A 21,378-nucleotide genomic window follows, 5' to 3' on the forward strand; every position below is an offset into this window, starting at 1 on the left:
GTCGAGGCATTAGCTAAATAAATAAAAAAAAACACTATTTAATTTTTTGTAAAATTTTATTTAGTTCTTGGATATTATTTGCTATTAAAACTATGTCATCTACAAATCTCAAATGGTTTAAGTATGATCCGTCGATGTCTTTACCCTTGTTCTTGTTCCATTCTAATTTCTTAAAAATGTCTTTTATTGCAAGGGTGAATAGTTTGGGAGAAATGGTGCCTCCTTGTCTCACTCCCCGTTTTAGTTTTATGGGATTCGTTTTTGTGCTTTCGTCCATTTTTATTTGCATGGTGAAATTTTCATATATTTTTTTAATTACATTATTGTATCTTGAATCTGTACGTGCGTTTTCTAGAGATTCAAGCACAGCCCATAATTCGATACAGTGGAATGCTTTTTATTAAAATCCATATACGTCATATGTTGAAACATTATAATTGGTACAGTTTCTACTAGTGTTTTTAGTCTTAAGGTGTGCAAGTGGTCTTTGGTACTAAAATGTTTTCTGAATCCAGCCTGCTCGATAGGTTGGTAGTAGTCGATAGTTGGTTATGATTTTGGTTAGTAATTTATACAGTGATGGTAAGGGGGACTCAGGTGAGCATAGTGATTAATGAAGAAATGTTACAAATAACAAGAGTTATTATAGAGACTTGGGAGCATTATAAAATTGCTAAAAACTGCTAAAAACTAAAGCAGATATTTACCAAAAAGTAGAATATAGTGTTTAACGGCTGAACAACGCGGACACATCGGACAAATGTACAAAGCGGATACTGGAGTGGAGACCAAGAGATGATTGTCATAGGAATTGGATGCAAGAGGCATAAGATCGAAATAGATGGAAAATTATGAGAAAGATCTATGTCCAGCAGTGGACAAGCGAAGATTGAATGATAACGTCTGAAAATCAAATATTGTTTTTTATTAAATCGAAACATATTTTACTAATAATTGCAGGTCGTAGATTTCCAATGGTTCGTTAGGCCTCGTAAGCCTTTCCACAGGCGTCCTGAAAGATCTTTTGAGCAATTATGATGCGCTTGCAATATGGTGGCCCTTTCTACATTTTCGCAAAATCTGCATGTTGTTTCGTCCACTTTTGCAATTGAGTCAGAGTGTCCAGTGAGAAAGCGTCCTTTATAAAAATAAAGGGTTTTGTTCAACCACAAACGAAATGTTCGTCAACTGTAACCAAAATTTGAATACCTTTCACAAGTTATTGTTGTCCAAATATTCTTTTGACAACCTGATTTTCTTCCCGAGTCTAACGCGTCATTTTGTTGATGACGGTGTCATATAGAAATACCTTAGCAACAATACTAACTTCATAGAAGGTAAAAAATATTCTGAAATTTGAAACATGCTTCTGCTTCAAATTTCAGAACAGAATACTACTACAAATGTTTGAAAAATTTAAACGCAGAATGAAAGATTATATTATTACCGAGGGCCAAAACTTCCTTAGAATAAGCAAACATTTTCTTTTGAATGAGATATTTGAAATTAAAAATCACACTCAATTTTTTCTTTTTCTTTTTCACCCCTGTAACTTATTAAAATAAATATTATAGAAGTTTTCAGGGACTTTTGGCCATCGCATTAATAATGTAATCTTTTATTCTGCGTTTAAATTTTTCAAAAATACTTATTAGTTTTCTCAGGATTCGAAAAAAAATGAATACATTTAAAAAGTATTGGCTCGAAATTTTGTGCCTACGCTGTTAAGGTTTTGAAGCTGTTATTTAACTAATTCGGAGCAGTAGTAGGAATTTACATGAACTTTTATCTTTTAAAACTAGAAATCTGGTCACAAATGTTTTTTCTATGTTGTGATGAAGAGGAGATTATGCACTTCTACTTCAGTATTGCTTTATTTGTGCTGAAGGAGTTTCTAGGTTTAACCTAAGTTCTACCTTAAGTAATTGGTGCCCGCGGCCCCGACCATACTTTACTTATTTAGTCCGAAATACGGTAGTGAAGAGTGTATAACTTTTGTTTACAGCGCGGTACCGCGCTGAGCAGATGGGACGTGAATTGTAAAATTCCCTCGTCTTCCTTAATCTCAGCATCCGTTATGGCTTGCAAATTGTAGAAGCCTCGGAGGTGTTACCAGAGAAGGTTCCCATTGTTTTCAATCTGGTAGGATGTAGAGTAACATTTTTTGGTGTTGTTTTATGTGCTATTAGATTGAAAAATTAGGCTTTTGCTAGCAGTTGCCGCTAGGGCATCCCTGCCATTTCGTTCGTTGCAATCCGTGACTGCACTCCGGGTTTTGTCCTTGTTGGGTTAGAGAGAGCAGCATATGTGCCTCCTGATGAGAGACTAATAAGTTTCGAAACCGGTAGAGGTGCTTGCTGCACTCTCTGATTGAACTAGAATATAATGCGGCTGTAGTGTCTTGTTGCAACGACATTGAAAAGGGTTATTCATTTTTGATTCAATAACTCAGCCACATAATGAGAAACAGCGAAAGATATGGACTGTTGCAACTGATCTTGCAGGGAAAAGTAGAAGGAAAACGGAAACCAGGTAGGCGAAGGATTTCCTGGCTCAAAAATCTGCGTACGTGGTTCAGCACAACAACCACAAATCTTTTCAGAACAGCAGTGTGCAAAGTACAGATTGCCATGATGGTCGCCAACATTCGAAATGTATAGGCACTACAAGAAGAAGAAGTATTCAAGTATGCAACAAATGCAAAGAATAACTTGCGGAATAACTATATAAACCATTTATGGTACTTATTTTATTTTTTAATCTTAGTTTGTAAATAAAAAAATTTCAAAAAAACTTGTTTGTTTTTTTATATAAAAAAAATCTGATAGACTACGTATACAGACTTGGGATAAAGTATGGAACCAAGCAAATATTTTTGAAACGAACGGAACAATATTTATGAAACTTTGCATGCAAGTACAGTGACGCAAAAGACATCTGATGCCATATTTTTTGTTGCTACTCCACTTCCGGTTTCACCGGAAATACCCTTAACTTATTTACTTTAAATGGGACACCCTGTATATTTTTGCAGATTTTAAAAGAACTTGTTATTTTTAATTCATACATACCAAGTTTGGAAGAAAAAACTATTAAAACAAGAAATAAATCTCTTTACAGTTAAAAAATAGGTTAATTAATTTACGTTAGACCAATGATAATAAAAATAAAAAAAATAATTTCAAGTGTTGAAAATGTTTGCTGTTCACCTCCTGACAACGTGCAAGCCTATAAATAAGTTCGTGAGTCACTTTTTGAAAGATTTCTCCACGTATTAGTTCACATTCATCAATTATTCTTTGTCTCAAATCCTGCAAGCATGTTGGTCGCCTAACGTAAACACGTGATTTTAGATAATCCCAAAAAAAAATCTAAGGGGTTGAGGTCCGGAGAACGAGCGGGCCACTCTATGAATCCTCTACGTCCAATCCATCGATTTGGAAAATTCACTTCCAAAAAATGAAAATTCACCATAACCGATTATCATTAATATTTCAATACGATCTTTTTCACTTGAATGAACCATTTTTAATACAACTTATTTCTGTCAATTAGTTCATTAACAGTTTTACCTACTATACTAAATTCAAATAAGTCATGCAGTGCATGTAAACAACAATTTTAGTCTACAGTATAGTATAGATGGTACTCGTTTATGTCCTACTACGTTGTATTAATACAAAAAATTATTTACATACATTTTTTAACAAATTTTTTTTACTAAATTTGGTATGTTTGAATTAAAAATAACAAGTTCTTTTAAAATTCGCAAAAATATACAGAGTGTCCCATTTAAATTAAATAAGTTAAGGGTATTTCCGGTGAAATCGGAAGTGGTGTAATAACAAAAAATATGGCAACAGATGCCTTTTGCGTCACTGTACTTGCATGCAAAGTTTCATAAATATTGTTCTTTTCGTTTCAAAGATATTTGCTTAGTTCCATACTGTATCTATCTCAACCCAGTATAATAATTATGTAATTACTTTTTACTTGTAGTAATTAAAGGTTAATGCAAGTTAATTCAGCAAGTTTTAAAATTTCTCCAATATATGAACGAGAATCCGAATTTTGATAACCTCTGACTTTGATAACAACTAAAAAGTTATAGTTAATTCTGAATCATATCCAGTGAATTTTAAGCGGTTTGAAATTAAAAAATATAACCATTCACTTTTTAAAGTCCAGTTTTACAATTAAATAAACATCTGACAACACTGTATACGCACGAGAGTATTAACGCATTCGAACTCACGTGCCTGGTCTGTGTCGTCTCTTTTTAGCGCCGAGGAAAAACAAAGACGGGAGCTACTGTTGGAGGTAATGAAAAAGAAAATTGTTGATTAGGAAATACGTGATACAGACGCGGACTCGACTAATTGTCAGAAAACAAAATAATCAGAATGAATTATTTTTAAATAAAGTGAATGTAAGGAAATATATAGATATTTATATAAATGATTTTAAATGCAGATAAATAAACAAACGACCAATTGCGCTTTTTGGAAAAACCTATACTTAAAATCCGTATCTATGTATAACCATTATTTATTGTTATGTAGGAAGCATACTTTTAAGTGTAATTTAAGTATTATTATCTACTGTAGTTAGTGATAGTCTACAAAATAAATTATTTGCGTAAGCTCCAAATTAACTGTTATAGCTGTATACGGCTCTTGCGTGAATAGTTCTTTAAATCGATTCATATCTTCAATTTATTCTCTCTAGTCCGTTCTTTAACGGTAAAATATTGCAAAATCTCTAAATTTTAAAGAACCGCTTGGATTGACATGAAATTTGGCATACACATAGCTAACAAGTCAAAGAAAAAAAGTGATATTGTGCCGATATGTGCTTTTGCCCTGGGGGTGGTTTTCACCCTCTCGTGGGGGTGAAAAAATATTCGTCCAAAGAAAGTTAGGAAATGGATAAACTGGCTAATTTTAAATAACTTTTGTTCTATAGTTTTTTCACTAAGTCAATACTTTTCGAGTTATTTGGCAGTGAATATGTTCATTTTTTTAACAAAATAACCACGCTTTTAGACGGTTTTTCGCAAATAACTCAAATAGTAAGTATTTTGTCGAAAAAACATTCTTAGCAAAAATATAATGAATAAGAAATCTAATGAACGGTAAGACGACATCAAGAAAGAACAAGGTGAGAGCTCAACGGAATATCGACGAAGAAAGAGATGTTCTAGGTACCTCTTTTTGTCTAGAGGAGATGAGAGGCGCGATCCATCAAATGAAAGATAATAAAGCGGCTGGCCTGGACGACATACGAACAGAGCAAATAAAGAACTTTGGACTAAAAACCGTAGAGTGGCTCGTAAAAATGATGAATTGCTGCATCCGTACATTACAAATCCCCAAAATCTGGAGAAAAGCTAGAGTGGTAGCCCTCTTAAAACCAGGGAAGGATCCGGCGGATACAAAGAGTTTTAGACCTGTATCTCTCTTGTGCCACCTTTTCAAGGCCTTTGAAAGAATGATACTGAACCGGATCGCAGAATATGTGGAGACTAAAATTATTCCAGAACAAGCAGGATTCAGACCCGGAAAGTGCTGCTGCAGTCAAATTCTTAATCTCACCCAACATATTGAAGATGGTTTTGAACGGAAGGAAATAACAGGAGTAGCGTTCATAGACCTAACTGCCGCCTATGATACAGTTAACCATCAACGGCTACTCGCAAAACTCTACGAAACTACAAAGGACTTCCGACTAACAAGGTTAGTGAAATGTCTCCTCCAGAATAGACGCTTCTACGTAACGCTCCAGTCCAAGAACAGTCGGTGGAGGGACCAAAAAAATGGGCTACCACAGGGAAGTGTCCTCGCGCCGTTTCTATACAACATATACACCAACGACCAACCCATACACCAACAAACAAGGCAATTTATTTACGCTGATGATACAGCGGTGGCAGCTCAGGGAAGAACCTTCAATGAAGTCGAAGTGAAGCTGACAGATGCCCTGGGAGACTTAGCTCTATACTATGATAAAAACCATCTGAAACCCAATCCCACAAAAACCCAGGTATGTGATTTCCACCTGAGAAACAAGCATGCCCGAAGGTCGCTGGAGGTGGAATGGCGTGGTCAGATGCTGGAACACAACAAGACGCCAAAATACCTTGGCGTCCGTCTGGATAGAACTCTGTCTTACCGATACCACTGTCAAGATGTTAAGAAGAAAGTAAGTGCCAGAAATAATATCATCCGCAAGCTAACTAATACAAAATGGGGAGCACAACCACACACTCTCCGCACTTCTGCCTTGGCATTATGTTTTTCGGCCGCGGAGTTTGGAGCACCAGTATGGGCAAACTCTGCTCACGCAAAGAACGTCGACGTGGCTCTAAATGAAACGGTCCGTATAATATCGGGTTGCCTGAAACCGACACCTATCGAAGAGGTATACCCCATTGCTGGAATTGCTCCACCACCAATCAGGAGAAAGGTCACGTCAGAGGTAGAACGGAAAAAGCAGGAGACGGACCGAAGACACCCCTTATATGACCACCAAACTCAGCCAAGCAGACTAAGATCTCGGAAAAGCTTCCTGAAAACATCAAGATCCATCCCCGAAGCGCCAGAGACGCGCCGAATACACCTATGGCAAGCGTCAACTACTGCGACACATTTTCCTCCCTCGGAGGAAATGGCTGCTGGACACAATTTACCGTATCCGACTTGGAAAGCGCTAAACAGACTAAGAACCGGCGTTTCACGTTGTGCTAGTAACCTGAAAAAATGGGGATACCAGGAGGACGATACCTGCGACTGTGGCGCGGTTCAGACCAGCCGGCATCTACTATCATGCACAGAGATGAGAGAGACCTGCACAGAACAAGACTTAATTATAGCAAATGACAGGGCCATCTATGTGGCCAACCATTGGAAATACAGAATTTAAAGTTGTTGGTGTTCCGTTGGTGTTTTTGGAAAGTAAGTAAGTAGCAAAAATATAGCCTGTAAAATTTTTTAAAAAATGTATATATCACGTCTCTACACCTAGTAGAAGCAGAGTTATAGCTAATGAAAAATAGGTTCATATTCGTCAAATTCCAAATGGAATACTTTAACGTGAAATAACCAAAAATGAAGTACATTTCGGGGAAAACTCATTACAACTTATTTAAAGTGTTTAAAAAAAGCTTCATTTTTGTTTTATAAAAAAATTTTCTAGCATCAAAATTAAACAAGTTACGCTCAAAATAAAGTTAGTCCCTTTTGGTTTTGGTAAAAAAATCGAGAAATTCACCCCCTAATTAGTATCTTAAATGAACTTAATCGTTACGACTTCACAAGTTTCTTGACTCGTGTATATATTGTTTATATGATCTGTAAGTTTCATCGGTTCAAAGTCCTTATTATTGAAAGGGGTGTATTTAAACGGGGTTGAACGAGTCACTGATCACGAATGTATGCAAAATTTAGAAACACCAAATCTTAATCAATTTTTGCCTAACAGAAAAACAAAAAAATACATGATATTCAGAAAAGCAAATCTGACTTTTTTTTGTTTTTCGAGATTTTTGGTATCTCTAACAATTTTTAAGTTATTTTGAAAACAAGGATATTTTTCAAAATTTAAATTTTTAAAAATTTTACTTTGAAACCAAATTTTTTCAAAAATAAGCACTTTGAATCGATGAAACTTACAGATCATATAAACACAACACAAGTAAAATAATTTGTGGAGCGGTAACGATTAATTTCATTTAAGTTGCTAATTAGGGGGTGGTCTTCCCGATTTTTTTTTGCAAAAACAAAAGGGACCAACTTTATTTTGAGTGTAACTTTCTTAAATTAACGCTAGAAACTTTTTGTAAAAACAGAAATAAAGCTTTTTTTAAACACTTTAAAAAAGTTATAATGGGTTTTCCCCAAAAAGTGCTTAATTTTTTGGATATTTCACGGCGAAATATTCTATTTGAAATTTGGTGAATATGAATCTATTTTTCATTGGCTATAACTCTGGTTCTACGACATCCAGAGACCTAACGCGTAAACCATTTTTTTTTTACTTTTTTATAAGCTATATTTTTGCTAAGAACGTTTTTTTCGACAAAATACTTACTTTTTGAGTTATTTGAGAAAAACCGTCTAAAAATGTGGTTATTTTGTTGAAAAATGAACATATTCACTCGCAAATAACTCGAAAAGTGTTGACTTGGCGAAAAAGCTCTGTAGAACAAAAGTTACTTAAAATTAGTCAGTTTACCCATTTCCGGACTTATTTTGGACATATATTTTTCACCCCCAATAGGGGGTGAAAGTCACCCCCAGGGCAAAAGCACACATCGGCACAATATCACTTTTTTTCTTTGACATGTAAGCTATACGTATGCCAAATTTCATGTCAATCCAAGCGGTTCTTTAAAATTTAGAGCAAAAACCGTGAAAGAATGGACTACTACTAGGTTTCTTATTTACCTTCATTAAGGCCGCATTTAATTCCTGATACAGAAAGGACAAAAATAGTGCTAGAAACAGCAGAGATTAAAACACTGCGAAAAATCGATGGCAAGACACTGTTGGATAGAGCTAGAAGTGCAGATATACGACGGAGATGCAAGGTGGACCACATTAATAACCGGGTGAACAATAGAATAGTAGAATGGAATGGCCACATAAGCCGAATGACAACAAATAGAGTAGTAAGGACGGCGAAAGACGGTTCCCCAACAGGAAGACGATCAGTGGGAAGACCACGAAAAAGATGGAATGACAAGAGGCACATTGAAAAACAGACTCATGTCTACATAAAAAGAACAAGAAGAAGAAGAAGAAGAAGAGAAGAAGTCTACATTTAGAGAATGTTTGGAAATAATTAACTTTTAAATATTTATTAAAAAAAATAAAAAAAAAAAATAGAGACAACCCGAGTTTGAACGTGGGACGGAGCTCTTGATCTGCAGTCCAGTGTTCTACTACTGAGCTAATTATTCGCTGCTGACTACAGATTTAAATGTTGGGATTAATATCAGGGTTGTTTCGTTTAAACATTTTGTTTTAAACAACTGTTTTAAACATGTGTATATGTTTAAAACACTTTTTGTTTAAAACAGTTTAAAACATAACTAAAACACTTAAATTAAACAAGCGTTTTTTTTCATTGTCTTGATTAAAATAATAAATAAATATAAAAAAAATTCTCAAATACATTATAAAAACTTTTCAACATACATATTATTGGGTCCCGGTGAATTCGTAACTGTTTTAATCCCCCATCCTAATTACAGGCCAATTGGTAACTCTGACCCTCTCAGGTAATTTTTCGGTAACCGATCAACTACCGGTGAATTCGTAACTAAATAAAGGTATAATCTTTTAGACATGAAATAAACATATAGAAACTCTCTTTGCGTTTAAATTATCAGATGGATTTAAATAATTTATCATTGCTAAACATCTAAAAAATATTAAATTTACAATTACTTGATAAAAACCAAGCTCGTGTAGATACCTACTTGATGGAAATAATATTTTAACACGTGTTAATGAAACACTATAATATTGTTTCAATTATTTTATTAATATACATATTTCAATTTTTGTTATTTTTTATAGGTACATATAGTACAAATATAATGTTTTTAAGCAAACCAAGAAACATTCGGTTTAGATTTAAGATTTAATCAATGGTTTCGAATTCACTTAAAGAAAGTTTCGGGGGGTTGGCAGGTCAGGTAAAAAAAAGTTACGAATTGGCCGGTGTACATTTTGATTTGAAAATTGTTGTCATTAAAAGTTACGAGTTGGCGCGTGTCCATATTATTTATTTATTTATTAATAACCGGAACTTAACAAAAATTGAGAAATAAAGAACTTAACAAGAGTTAATAAATTTCTCAAAACTGTTCCAGTCTCACAGTAATCTAGTAATCTAAAATTATCAATCTGATATTTGATCAGTCACGTCATCACTGATGCAGTTAAGCTCTTTAAAAATTGAAACCAACTTACCAGCTTTGACATTGCCTAGCCGATTACGTAGTTTGGAATGACAAACCGTATGTTGAGGAGAAGAGTCTTTATATGCTGGCTGACAATGCATTAGCTGTGTGGAGCTGTTGAGCAAGCTCCAATGCTGTAGTATTTATATTTTTCATAGAACGCCACCAAGTCTCTGGTACATATTACATTCTCAATTAAATGTTTAGAAAACTTATATGGTTTAAAGGGTACACACTTTGCCTGGTAATTAATAATAATTGACAATGCTCCTGGATGATAATTTATAATGGATGGGATGGATGATAAGTTTATTTCCACTAAAGCGCTTATCAAGCAAATTTGCCAAAAAATGAGCTGGAGTCAAACCCATTTCCATACGCTCCTTTGTATCATGTATAAAAATTCGCCATTTGCATGTTTCAAAAAAATACTAAACACCACAAAATAACTTACAGTATCTTGCAATAATAGCTAACTTGCAATCCGAATTTATAAATAGTAAGTCTGGGGTTTCCCCAGGTGATAGCTCCTAATTGCAAGTGGTTTTCTTATCTAATATGTTAAAGAAAAGTTAAAATCAAAATTATTAATATTATGTTTAAGAAAATATGATTTAAACAATATTTTTTTCTAAGTTTTATTTCTTCAAAACATACAATTTAAAATAAAAACGCATGTTTAAAACAAAAACAAAATGTTAAAAATAAAGAAACATGTGTTTTAAACGTGTTTTATTTGTTTAAAACAAAATAAAACATGTTTAAAACATTAAAATTCAAAATTAAAAAACATGTTTTTGTTCGACCCTGATTAATATGTCATTGCATTATGTGCATTCAAAAAATAGTTTAACATTAAAAATAAAATTCAATGGATCCAAATAAAAGCCGTTGAATATTGATTGCATTGTCTTCGAGTTCTGAGCTACTCTGAAAATTTCAGATGCCTAACTAGTGGAAAAGTATGTTTAAAATGGATTAAAAGAATTGTCACGGACCCCGTGACAGAGAGACATACACGGAACAAGTGAACTATATAATATTTTAATATTATAGTAGAGCGTTCTTTATTAATAAAAATATGTTGCACTCGCTTTTACATATATTCTTCTTCTTTCAGTACGCTGTCCGATTATCGAACCTTAGTGGCCATATTGGCAATAATAACTTTGTCTACGACAGCTCCAAACAAATAAGCGGATCCCTCCTGATAAAACTCTCGGAGATCTCGGCCAGGGTGTTCTTCTTCGGTCTGGGCATCTTCTTAAAGCGATCTTGCCCTGTATTATTGAGATGCAAAAGGTTGTAAGTACCTCTCTGAATGTCTCATTACATGGCCAAAATATTGTAACTTTCGAATTTTTATTATTTTTGTTATTTCTGTGCTCTTTCTTGTTCAATCAACCCAACTTATCCGCAATTTTATCAGTAGATCCGTATCTCAAAGACATCCATTTTTTTCATTAGTGTCTTCGTAAGGATCCAGCTCTCCATACCATACAGTAATGTGCGTATTAATCTGATTTTACGGTTTATTAATGTAATATATCTATTAATGAGAATTTTGTTTAGTTTATTACGAGAGCTGAACCAGCTCACAAGTCAATTTGATAATCCACTCATTTTCTCATCCAACACTTCTTTTTTTCATGTTTTTTTCGATTTTGAATAGTAGTAGACGCAATTATAAAAGGACTAAAAAGTAGTGCCTGAAGCGAATCTATTTTGAAGAATGAAAATATGTATACCCTTAATGAAATCACACAGTGTGCTGTGTGTTTACTCTCTAGTCCCAGTCGACACAGTATGGTCTTGGTCTCGAGGAAATACCTGAGAATAATCTCGAGATTTTATCTCAAGTGGACAGTTACCTTTGGAAGTATTAAGTTTTAGCCTATATTAACCACATGTTTCGGTCACCCTGTTTATAAGCCGTTGCAACTCTTTTTCATTGGAAGTAAGTGTCGTCTGTGTGTCTAAGGTTGTTGACATTAATTCCGTTGATTTTAATGCCTACATCTTCATCTGAGGCTTCTTTGAAGATAAATTTGGAATGTATATAAAAGTAGAGGCGATAAAATACACCCTTGCCTCACGCCACGCCGTATTTCTACTGCTTCCTTCGTGGTTTGAGCAATTCGTATGTTTTTACATTAATGCCAACACAAATTTTTGATAATACGGAGGTCTTGGTCATTAATCCCCACCTGTTGCAAGACACGTATCAGTTTGTCGTGGGTTACTCAGTCAAAGGCCTTATCGAAGTCGCCAAAACACATATACACTGCTTGTTCTATATTCCTATATTTTTGAACCATGAGCTGCAAACTGAATAATGCTTCTTTTGTTCCAAGGTTATTTGTGAAACCAAACTTTTTCGCTTAGTAGTATGGACTTCTATTTTGTTGTAAATTTTCGAGCGCAGGGTACTAAAGAACATTTTCAGTACGTGGCTCATCATACTGATAGTGCGATGATCGTTACCTTATTTAGACTTTATTTTTTAGATATCGTTACAAATGTTGACAGGAGCCAGCCAGCCTGTTAGTATATGCCGTATTTAGTAAATTTTATTGAAGAGAAAAATGAATAACCATTTTCAATGGAAGGTTCCCATTGTTTTCATTCTGGTGGGATGTAGAATAGCATTATGTTGTTTTATATGCCATTAGAGTGAAAACTTAGTCTTTTTATTGAAGAGGTTTATAAGAGAATGTGTACCTTCGAGTAGTTTGATTATTTCGCTTGGCATTTCATCTAGACCTTCCTATTCAGTGATAGTTTTATGGCTCTTTCCATTTTATCGAAGGTTTGGAGTAGTATATTTTCGATTTGAATTTCTCTTCTTTCGTCATCAAACAGTGCCTCAATATATTCTCTCCACCTCGCCAGTTTATCTTGTTCATTGACTATAATATCTTCTTGTTTATGAGGTAAACTACTTGCAGTTGACCTATATGGTCCAGTTATTTCTTGAATCTTTTTGTGCATATTAAACGTGTCGATATTTTTCTGCAGTTTCTGCATAGATTTTTCTCAAGACACGATATTGTTACTATCTCTCGACTAAAATTTTGCCATGCCTGTTATCCCGCACATAGGTATACATAAAATCAATGTAATACAGTCGGATTTGTGCGAAAATTGCAATACAATAAGTGACTTGGATCATATATTTTTTTCATGTGACAAATATGTGACACAAAGACATCTATTGAATATACAGCTATTGCAAGAAAACGTTTATCCCCCATATAATCTGATGAACTTACTAGCTTTGAACAAACCGTCAATCTTTAGGATTCTTCTAGAATATGTTAAGTCGTGTAAATTGAAACTTAGATTATAAAATTAGTCGTGTAAAGTAATAATACCCCGTATCCCTACTTAGTCTGTGGTTAGTCATCCTGAACGACCAGGGTGCGAAAAGTTTTTTTCCCTTCCCTACCCTTGATTGTTCGATTGGATTCGTAATGGTCTTGGTGTATGGTCAGGCGTTGATTTTAGTGTTGCTGGCTAAATGGGCGTAGTTCCCAAAGGCCATAAAAGAAGAAAAAAAAAATGAGTCAGTTCAAATTAAATTATTAGAAGATTTTTTATCAAGCAATAAAAACTAAACTTGTTTAATTTATTAACGTGTTTTACCTATTTTGAGAACGATTTCCGAACTGGAAACCGAAACGTCAAATAAACTTAATTTTAAAGTAAAATTTTGCATATTTCCAACAAAAATAGTATTGCATTAAGTAATTTCATTAAGAGTAAACAGTAGCGATCAACAGGTAGCAACAAAATATAACTTCGGGACATAGTATCATAAATTTTGGCAACAGTGGTAATCTTTGACATTATCTAAGATTAATATTTTGACAATATCATAGGCGCGCTAATGGAAGTAATAGAAAACGATTTTATTATTAATAAATAGATATTTATAAAAATAAACCAAAATGGGTGAAAATTTTATGTTAAGGTAGGTATTTAGAAAGGTATTTGCATGAAATATCTAATAATAAAACAATAATAAATAATCATTTTTTGTTGTGAAGCGAAACAAATTTCGATTTTCGCATAATTTTGGCACGGTTTTTAATGGACTTTTTTTTGGAAAGTTTCACTTTATTTTTCGTTTGATTTACTTTTTCCATTTTGTTAAACTATTGATAATCTTTTTAGAATAAAATATTCTCCTAAAACTTTATATAGTCGCATTAGAATTCGAAATATTTTTACGTAAAATATACTTACCTACCTACATATAACTAAAACTCACAATTAATAACAATCTATTCTTTCAAAGAGGCCAAAAACTTATACAACAAAAACAAATATAAATAAATTAACTATCAATAAACACTACTTTCCTATGAAACAACAAAAACGAATTCTTAAATTAACACACTACTGCACTGAACAGATATCGATAAAGATGACGGAACAGATTAGAGAAAATCTGACGCAGGTTTGTCAAAATGACAGTAATAATTTCTCTATGTTGCCTAATTAGTTATTTAGTTCAAATATGTTCGATTTCGTGTTAGAAATAAAAAATTTTAGTAGTTCCAAGATTACACAAGATCTAGGTATGGGATAAAAAAGTTTATTTGAAGAAAGTTTTTTTTTCTTCTTAATGGCGGTACAGGCTCCTTTTTTCAATATTTTATTTAGTTATAGAGTAATTTCCACACACATACTAACATATTTCTAAAATTGGGCTCTATACCGCCATTCTTCATTATATTAGGAATATGTGTGCCAAATATCTCGACAAAATATTCAAAATTAGAGCCGCAATCGTGGAACGCGTTTGTTGCTACCTGTTGATCGCTACTGTAGCCTCTTAGATACCACAAGAAAATAGCTTCAGAGCAATATTACATAATGTTGACACTCTTTGTTTTATTTAAATTTCAAGATGGAAGGGCTTAAGTAAAACCCTATTCAATAATTTCGTAAATTCCTTCACATCCAATTGGGTCGATCCGTCCCATATCGCTATCTCCGTCGGTCATGTTCGGCTGCCATGAGCTGCCGTCCGACCTCTCGTCTCGCTCGTTTGGAATGCAACGTTTACCCATTCCACACACTTCAAAATTTAACGTCAGTTTGAAACGTCCGTTCAAAGATATTGTTACTGTGTTTTATCATACTGACCAAAACATGTGATTTTTCACATAAACGGTACAAAAAGACTTGTTATGAATGAATAATTCGTTGTATCGAAGTGTAGTTTTAGTTATTGGTAATTCGGTACTGAACCAGTGACCGATTATTGTTTATTTTTACTACAGGTGTTGTTTAGGTTCGAATTTGGTCAAAAATGGTGGATGTGTGTACCTGTGAAACAATTTTAAACTTTTAGAGTTAGTGTACGTAGTGGGTTTTAGTGTTAGATTCGTAAATATGCACGAGAAAAATGGAAATAGTAATCCTCCAAAGCAAAAAACCGTGGCCATTGTGGCGCCAACCAGATCCAACAGCTTGGATTATTTGAATTTTGAAGAAAAGCGTAGGTTAATAGCTTCTTCCTTGTCTTTGTCCGATTTTTTGGCTGTTGGAAATACAGATACCAAAGATTTGAAGGATGGTGTCACTACAGTTATTGTGGGTGAGTAAGTTTCTGTTATTTTAAAAAAAAAATTATAACCTAACCTCAATTTGGTAATGTCAATGACATTGACTCAAGAAGGGTAAACATATAAAAATAAACATGTACTGAGTCAGCTGAGTCTAGTTGATGCACATTAGATTAGGTCATCGGTTTGCAAAAATGATGAATAAAATCAAACAGATTCTTCTAAAATTATTAATTGAGGGTAATTTGATGAATTTAACAATTTTCGTAATAAAAGCTCTTGTTACAATATCAAATATAACGTAATATATACTTTAAAAAACATTTCTAATTTACGTAATCTTTTCTGTAGGGTTCAGAACAATATACAGGGTGTCCCGAAAAGATTGGTCATAAATTGATGTCCCGAAAAGATTGGTCACATATTCTGGGGTCAAAAATAGGTTGATTGAACCTCACCTATATACAATAGTGCACACAAAAAAAGTTACAACCCTTTGAAGTTACAAAATGAAAATCGATATTTTTTCATATATCGAAAACTCTTAGAGATTTTTTTATTGAAAATGGACATGTGGAATTTTTATGGCAGCAACATCTTAAAAAACAATTAAAGTAAAATTTGTGCACCCCATAAAATTTTTATGGGGATTTTGTTCCCTAAACCCCCCCAAACTTTTGTGTACGTTCCAATTAAATTATTATTGTGGCACCATTAGTTAAACACAATGTTTTTAAAACTTTTTTGCCTCTTAGTACTTTTTTGATAAGCCAGTGTTTATCGAGATATTTTGAATATTTGTCGAATCTACCACATATTTGTACATACAGAATAAGCCAAATAAAAACGGAACATACGCAGTTAATACAGTGTATCGGAACTACGTTTGAAACAGTCGAAAAATATAAAAGTTTGACAAACATAAATCATAGCAACTCAACTACCTGTCTTCTTTTAGACTAAGGCTACGGCCAGACAAGCGACAATTTACGGCGCCTAAGAGCAGTAAAATGAAGCGCGAAAATGGGTCCTGGTAAGAAGGATCTGGGTCCAAATTTGAAGCTCATCTAACCACAACAACGACCGAAACAGTGTATTTACATCTCGCGACACGCCGTAATTTACATCCACATCTGGTCATGCCTTTTACGGCCGCTTCATTTTACTGCTCTTACGGCGCTGTAACAGCAGTAAAATGAAGCGGAAATAACTGCAGTAAAAATCATGGCCAGACGGGGATGTAAATTACGGCATGTCGCGAGAAGTAAATACAGTGTTTTGGTCGTGGTTGTGGCTAGATGAGCTACAAATTTGGACCTAGGTCCAGTTGTTTGCGACACGACGCAGAAGATGGACCCGTTCGATATTGCTTCGCGATATTTTACAGCTCAGTCTGGCCATCCCTACACTCACCGCGGGACCAATTTTCGCGCTTCATTTTATTGCTATTATGGCGCCATAAATAGTCGCTTGTCTGGCCGTAGCCTTAGCCTAAAAGAAGACAGGTAGTTGAGTTGCTATGATTTATGTGTGTCAAATTTTTATATTAGTCGACTATTTCAAACGTAATTCCGATACGCTGTATTAACTGCATATGTTCCGTTTTTATTTGGCTTAATCTGTATATGGTTAAGTATGATTATACACACCTGATCTGAAAATTTATTTATAACTTACATATTTAGGTATACAGTGATGAGTGCACTAATAACCGGCAAAATAACGCAAAAGATGGAAAACATATTAAGTTGTGAGATAAAGAGAGATGAATCTAGTGGAGGTGTTAAATTTAGCGATAGTAACATATAGATTGACATTATATTGATTGTTTCCCACCTTTAGACGTATCGAACAAATTTGAGAAATGCCACTGTCACAGTGACAGTTTTAGTTGACATACTCCTCTGATACGTCTAAAGGTGGGAAACAATCAATATAATGTCAATTTATATGTTACTATCGCTAAATTTAACAACTCTACTAGTTTTATTTCGTTTTATCTCACGATTTAATATGTTTTCCATCTTTTGCGCTATTTTGCCGGTTATTAGCACACTACTCATCACTGTATTTTGAAAAAGAAGCCACATCTCGATAAAAGGTGACTTAAAAAAAGACTATTAAGAGGCAAAAAAGTTTTAAAAACACTGTGTTTAACTAATGGTACCACAATAATAGTTTAAGTGGAACGTACACAAACATTTGGGGGGTTTAAAGGAACAAAACTCCCATAAAAATTTTATGTAAATATATTAAAAAAGAAGCCGCATCTCGATAAAAACTGGCTTATTGAAAAAATACTAAGAGGAAAAACGTTTTAAAAACGTTGTGTAATAATGAATTAATTGGAAGGTACACAAAAGTCCGGGGGGTTTAAGGGAACAAAACCCTCATAAAATTCCATGGGGTGGACAAATTTTACTATAATTTTGTTTTAAGATGTTCCTGCCATAAGAATAATACATGTCCATTTTCAATAAAAAATCTCTAATAGTTTTCGATATACCTACTGAAAAAAATCGATTTTCATTTTGCAACTTCAAAGGGCTGTAACTTTTTTTATGAGTATATTTGTACTAAGGTAAGCTAGGTTCAACCGAACTATTTTTGACCCCAGAATGTGTGGTATAATTTATGACCAATCTTTTCGGGACACCCTGTATATTGAGTTTCCCGTTTTTTCGTCATTTAATCTCTAAACTGTTATAAGTATTGGTAAATAATATGTTGTTTCTACACGTGTTTTAGTATAAAATTTATGTGTCCCTATTTTTGGGGGGCTTTTTTTAGTAATATAGGTAATTCTACTGTCTTATTACATGTATGGTATGATATATGATATTTTACAAAGGATTTGTACCAAATAGAAAATAGAATGTATTTATAATACATTTTTTGTTTGTGTAGTACATTAATTTATACAAGCGGATTTAAAAAAATCACCTTAGATTAATAATAACGTATTCGATTAAATTTTCACGAATATTGTTAATGTCATACATACTCACGTCTTCTTTGATAACAACATGATCAATGCATATCTTCCAATAATTGTCTTTACTTTGGTGACTTTGGTGAACAGAATTTGGGCTATTTTGAAAGGGCCTAATACAATTCCATTACCTACATTACATTATTACATGTATTAAATTAATAAACAACATACTAACTGGAAGACTTCTTGAATATTAGTACATATAGCAGTAACATACGTGGATATTGTGTTGTCGAAAAATATTGCAAGAATATAATGTACTTAGATACCTAATATACGAAAAATTAAAATTACATTGGCATCGAATTTTACTTACTTAAGTAGGTACATCGTTTTTTGTTAAAATTTTATATTATTTTGATATTTTCAGAACATCAAACAATATGTTTCTAGAAAAAAAAACTTTTTAATATTAATATTTTTTATTGTATTATATATTAATACTTTTTACTTTATTAATTAATAAGTAAGTAATTCCTCATTCGATATAAGCACCCTCTTCTAGGTTCTATCCATTTTTTGCCATATTTTTCTCTCGGTTATCTGTTTTCAACCAATGGCATATCTGTGTCTTTTTGGTCTGCAATCTATATTTTCTTCAGATCAATCGCCTTCCTTCTTTCGTGTTACTTTGATCCTATGGGTAACTGTATCTTAATTCTTTTTGTTTTCAAATTATTTGTGCAAACGTCTTTTGTCAATCTCCACACCTAAAACCCGTGTAGATAATCTTCGTCTTCTTTTTTTGGCATCATAAAATCGTAACACTTGATGGATCTTTGTGTCTGTGTGGCTATGTATGTCTTTCCATTCAGACCTTTTTCTTGTATCCTTCTCCTTCATTGTGCTACAATCATACCTTTCACGTCGTCTTCCAAGTCATCCAATCATCTCGTTTTGAGCCTTCCTTTTTTTTTTCGTCTTCCTATCCACTTCCATTGTATCTTTTTGTCTCAGAACATGTCGGAGCTATGGCAGTCTCTTGCCTGCTCCTATTAATGATAGCTCAAGATAAGAACTAGGTTCAAGGACATGGTTGATAGAGCGTCTCCCTGGCTCGCTCCCACATTGATGTTTATTTGAAGCTTTGTACTGTTGTTTAGCATTTTTTTTTAAATTTCTAATATCCGAATAGGCATTAGATGGATATATTAAGCACTATTATAATAAATATATAATATTTCTATATTCAAGATAACTAAAAATAACTTGTTATCAGGACCATTTAAATAAAGCATTAGTTTTATGTAAATAAATATGTAGAATATACTTTTCTTTATAGACAAGGCGGAAACGGCGGGTTCGTTGGGAAAAATATTCCCATGAGATATTTTTGCATAATCACATTCGTGAGACATCCCAGAATAAGGTTCAAGAAGTCGCCCACGAGAAAAGTGGGCCAATTTTTTTTAACAATTTTTTTTTAATCAAATTGCAAAAATCAATTTTTTGGCCCGTAAGTACTATTTTTTGGCCCGGACTATTTTTTTTTAGGTTTTTTGGAGCATTCTGGACAAAAAAGGTCTCTTATAATTTTTCTCTAAAGTTGATCTTTTTCGAGTTATAAGCAATTTAAAATTTGAAAAACGCGAAAATGGCCATTTTTAAGACTTAATAACTCGGTCAAAAATTATTATTTTGATTAAATCAAAGTTTAAAGTCGCCGTTTTATGATCCTGAAGAAATCTGTGTCATTAATTTACCACTAAGCTGTTATTTTTAATTAATAACAATGAGTGGTTAGATCGTATTGACGCTGCTGTAAATGTGAGTGCGAGTAAGATGCACAATTGGACTGCTGGAATGGCTTCTCTCTCGCACTCAGCATTTACAGCCCCGCACACGTGCATGGCGCTTATTATTATTACTTAAAAATAACAGCTTAGTAATAAAATAATGACAAAAATTTCTTCAGGATCTTGTAGGCGGGGCTTTAAACTTTAATTTAGTCATATATTGACTTTCATAATAATAACTTTTAACCGAGTTATTAAGCCTTGAAAATCGCCATTTTTCGTTTTTTTCAATTTTAACTTGCTTATAAGTCGAAAACGATCCACTTTAGAGAAAAATTATAAGAGATCTTTTTTGTCCAGAATGGTCCAAAAAATTAAAGAAAAAATTGTTTGTGCCAAAAATATTGATTCTTGCAATTTGATTAAAAAAAAATTGTTAAAAAAAATTGGCCCACTTTTCACGTGGACGACTTCTTGAACCTTATTCTGGGATGTCTCACGAATGTGATTATGCAAAAAAATCTCATGGGAATATTTTTCCCTTCGAACCCGCCGTTTACGCCTTGTCTATTAGGGAAAATCTCCAACAAACTTTTAAGTACATACAGTAGAAAAATGAAAGAATACCCATGAACGAACATATAAAACACGCTGCATTTTCCTGTCACCGTGTCATACAAAAAATTAGCCAGCGCAAGTACATGTAATAATTATTATTACATGTACTTGAGCTGGGCAATTTTCTTTGTGACACGGTAACAGGAAAATACAGCGTGTTTTATATGTTCGTTCATGGGTATTCTTTCATTTTTCCGACTGTATGTATACACCATACACTGTACAATATCTATCTGTATCATATATTTACTTACTCCCAATTATTTTGCCTTTATTGAAATATCATCATCATCACTAAACTCTACGATCTCCTTTGGAATTATTACCAACGCGGGGTAATTTAAAATTGTATTTTTAGTTTGATTTTTGCCCCTTTTCCTTCTTCGTAATCTGCTGTAGGAACTGATTTTTTTCTATTTCTTTCTGTCTTGGCATTATGTTTTCTGAGTTTAAATCATTTTAGCATTCTCAGCATTTGCTTTCATT

General features: G+C 33.5%; 2 protein-coding genes across 7 annotated transcripts in view; one reads left to right on the forward strand and one right to left on the reverse strand.

Moving 5' to 3' along the window:
* Positions 1-21,378, forward strand: part of LOC114327765 (phosphatase and actin regulator 3) — a 1,198,052-nt gene that overhangs the window by 327,885 nt on the left and 848,789 nt on the right. Inside the window, exon 1 of one of the 6 annotated variants that reach the window (XM_028276469.2) lies at positions 15,065-15,575. The exons of the other annotated variants lie outside the window; for them this stretch is intronic. Within the exon in view, the coding sequence (XP_028132270.1) occupies positions 15,371-15,575 (205 nt within the window). The 5' untranslated portion in view covers positions 15,065-15,370. Of the gene's footprint in view, positions 1-15,064; positions 15,576-21,378 lie in introns of those variants that run through there. 6 annotated transcript variants of the gene reach the window in all.
* LOC126887803 (uncharacterized) overlaps positions 1-21,378 on the reverse strand; it is a 410,065-nt gene that overhangs the window by 307,920 nt on the left and 80,767 nt on the right. The window lies entirely within an intron of this gene.

The sequence above is a fragment of the Diabrotica virgifera genome, chromosome 7, assembly GCF_917563875.1.
Source record: "Diabrotica virgifera virgifera chromosome 7, PGI_DIABVI_V3a".
Lineage (NCBI taxonomy): Eukaryota > Metazoa > Arthropoda > Insecta > Coleoptera > Chrysomelidae > Diabrotica > Diabrotica virgifera.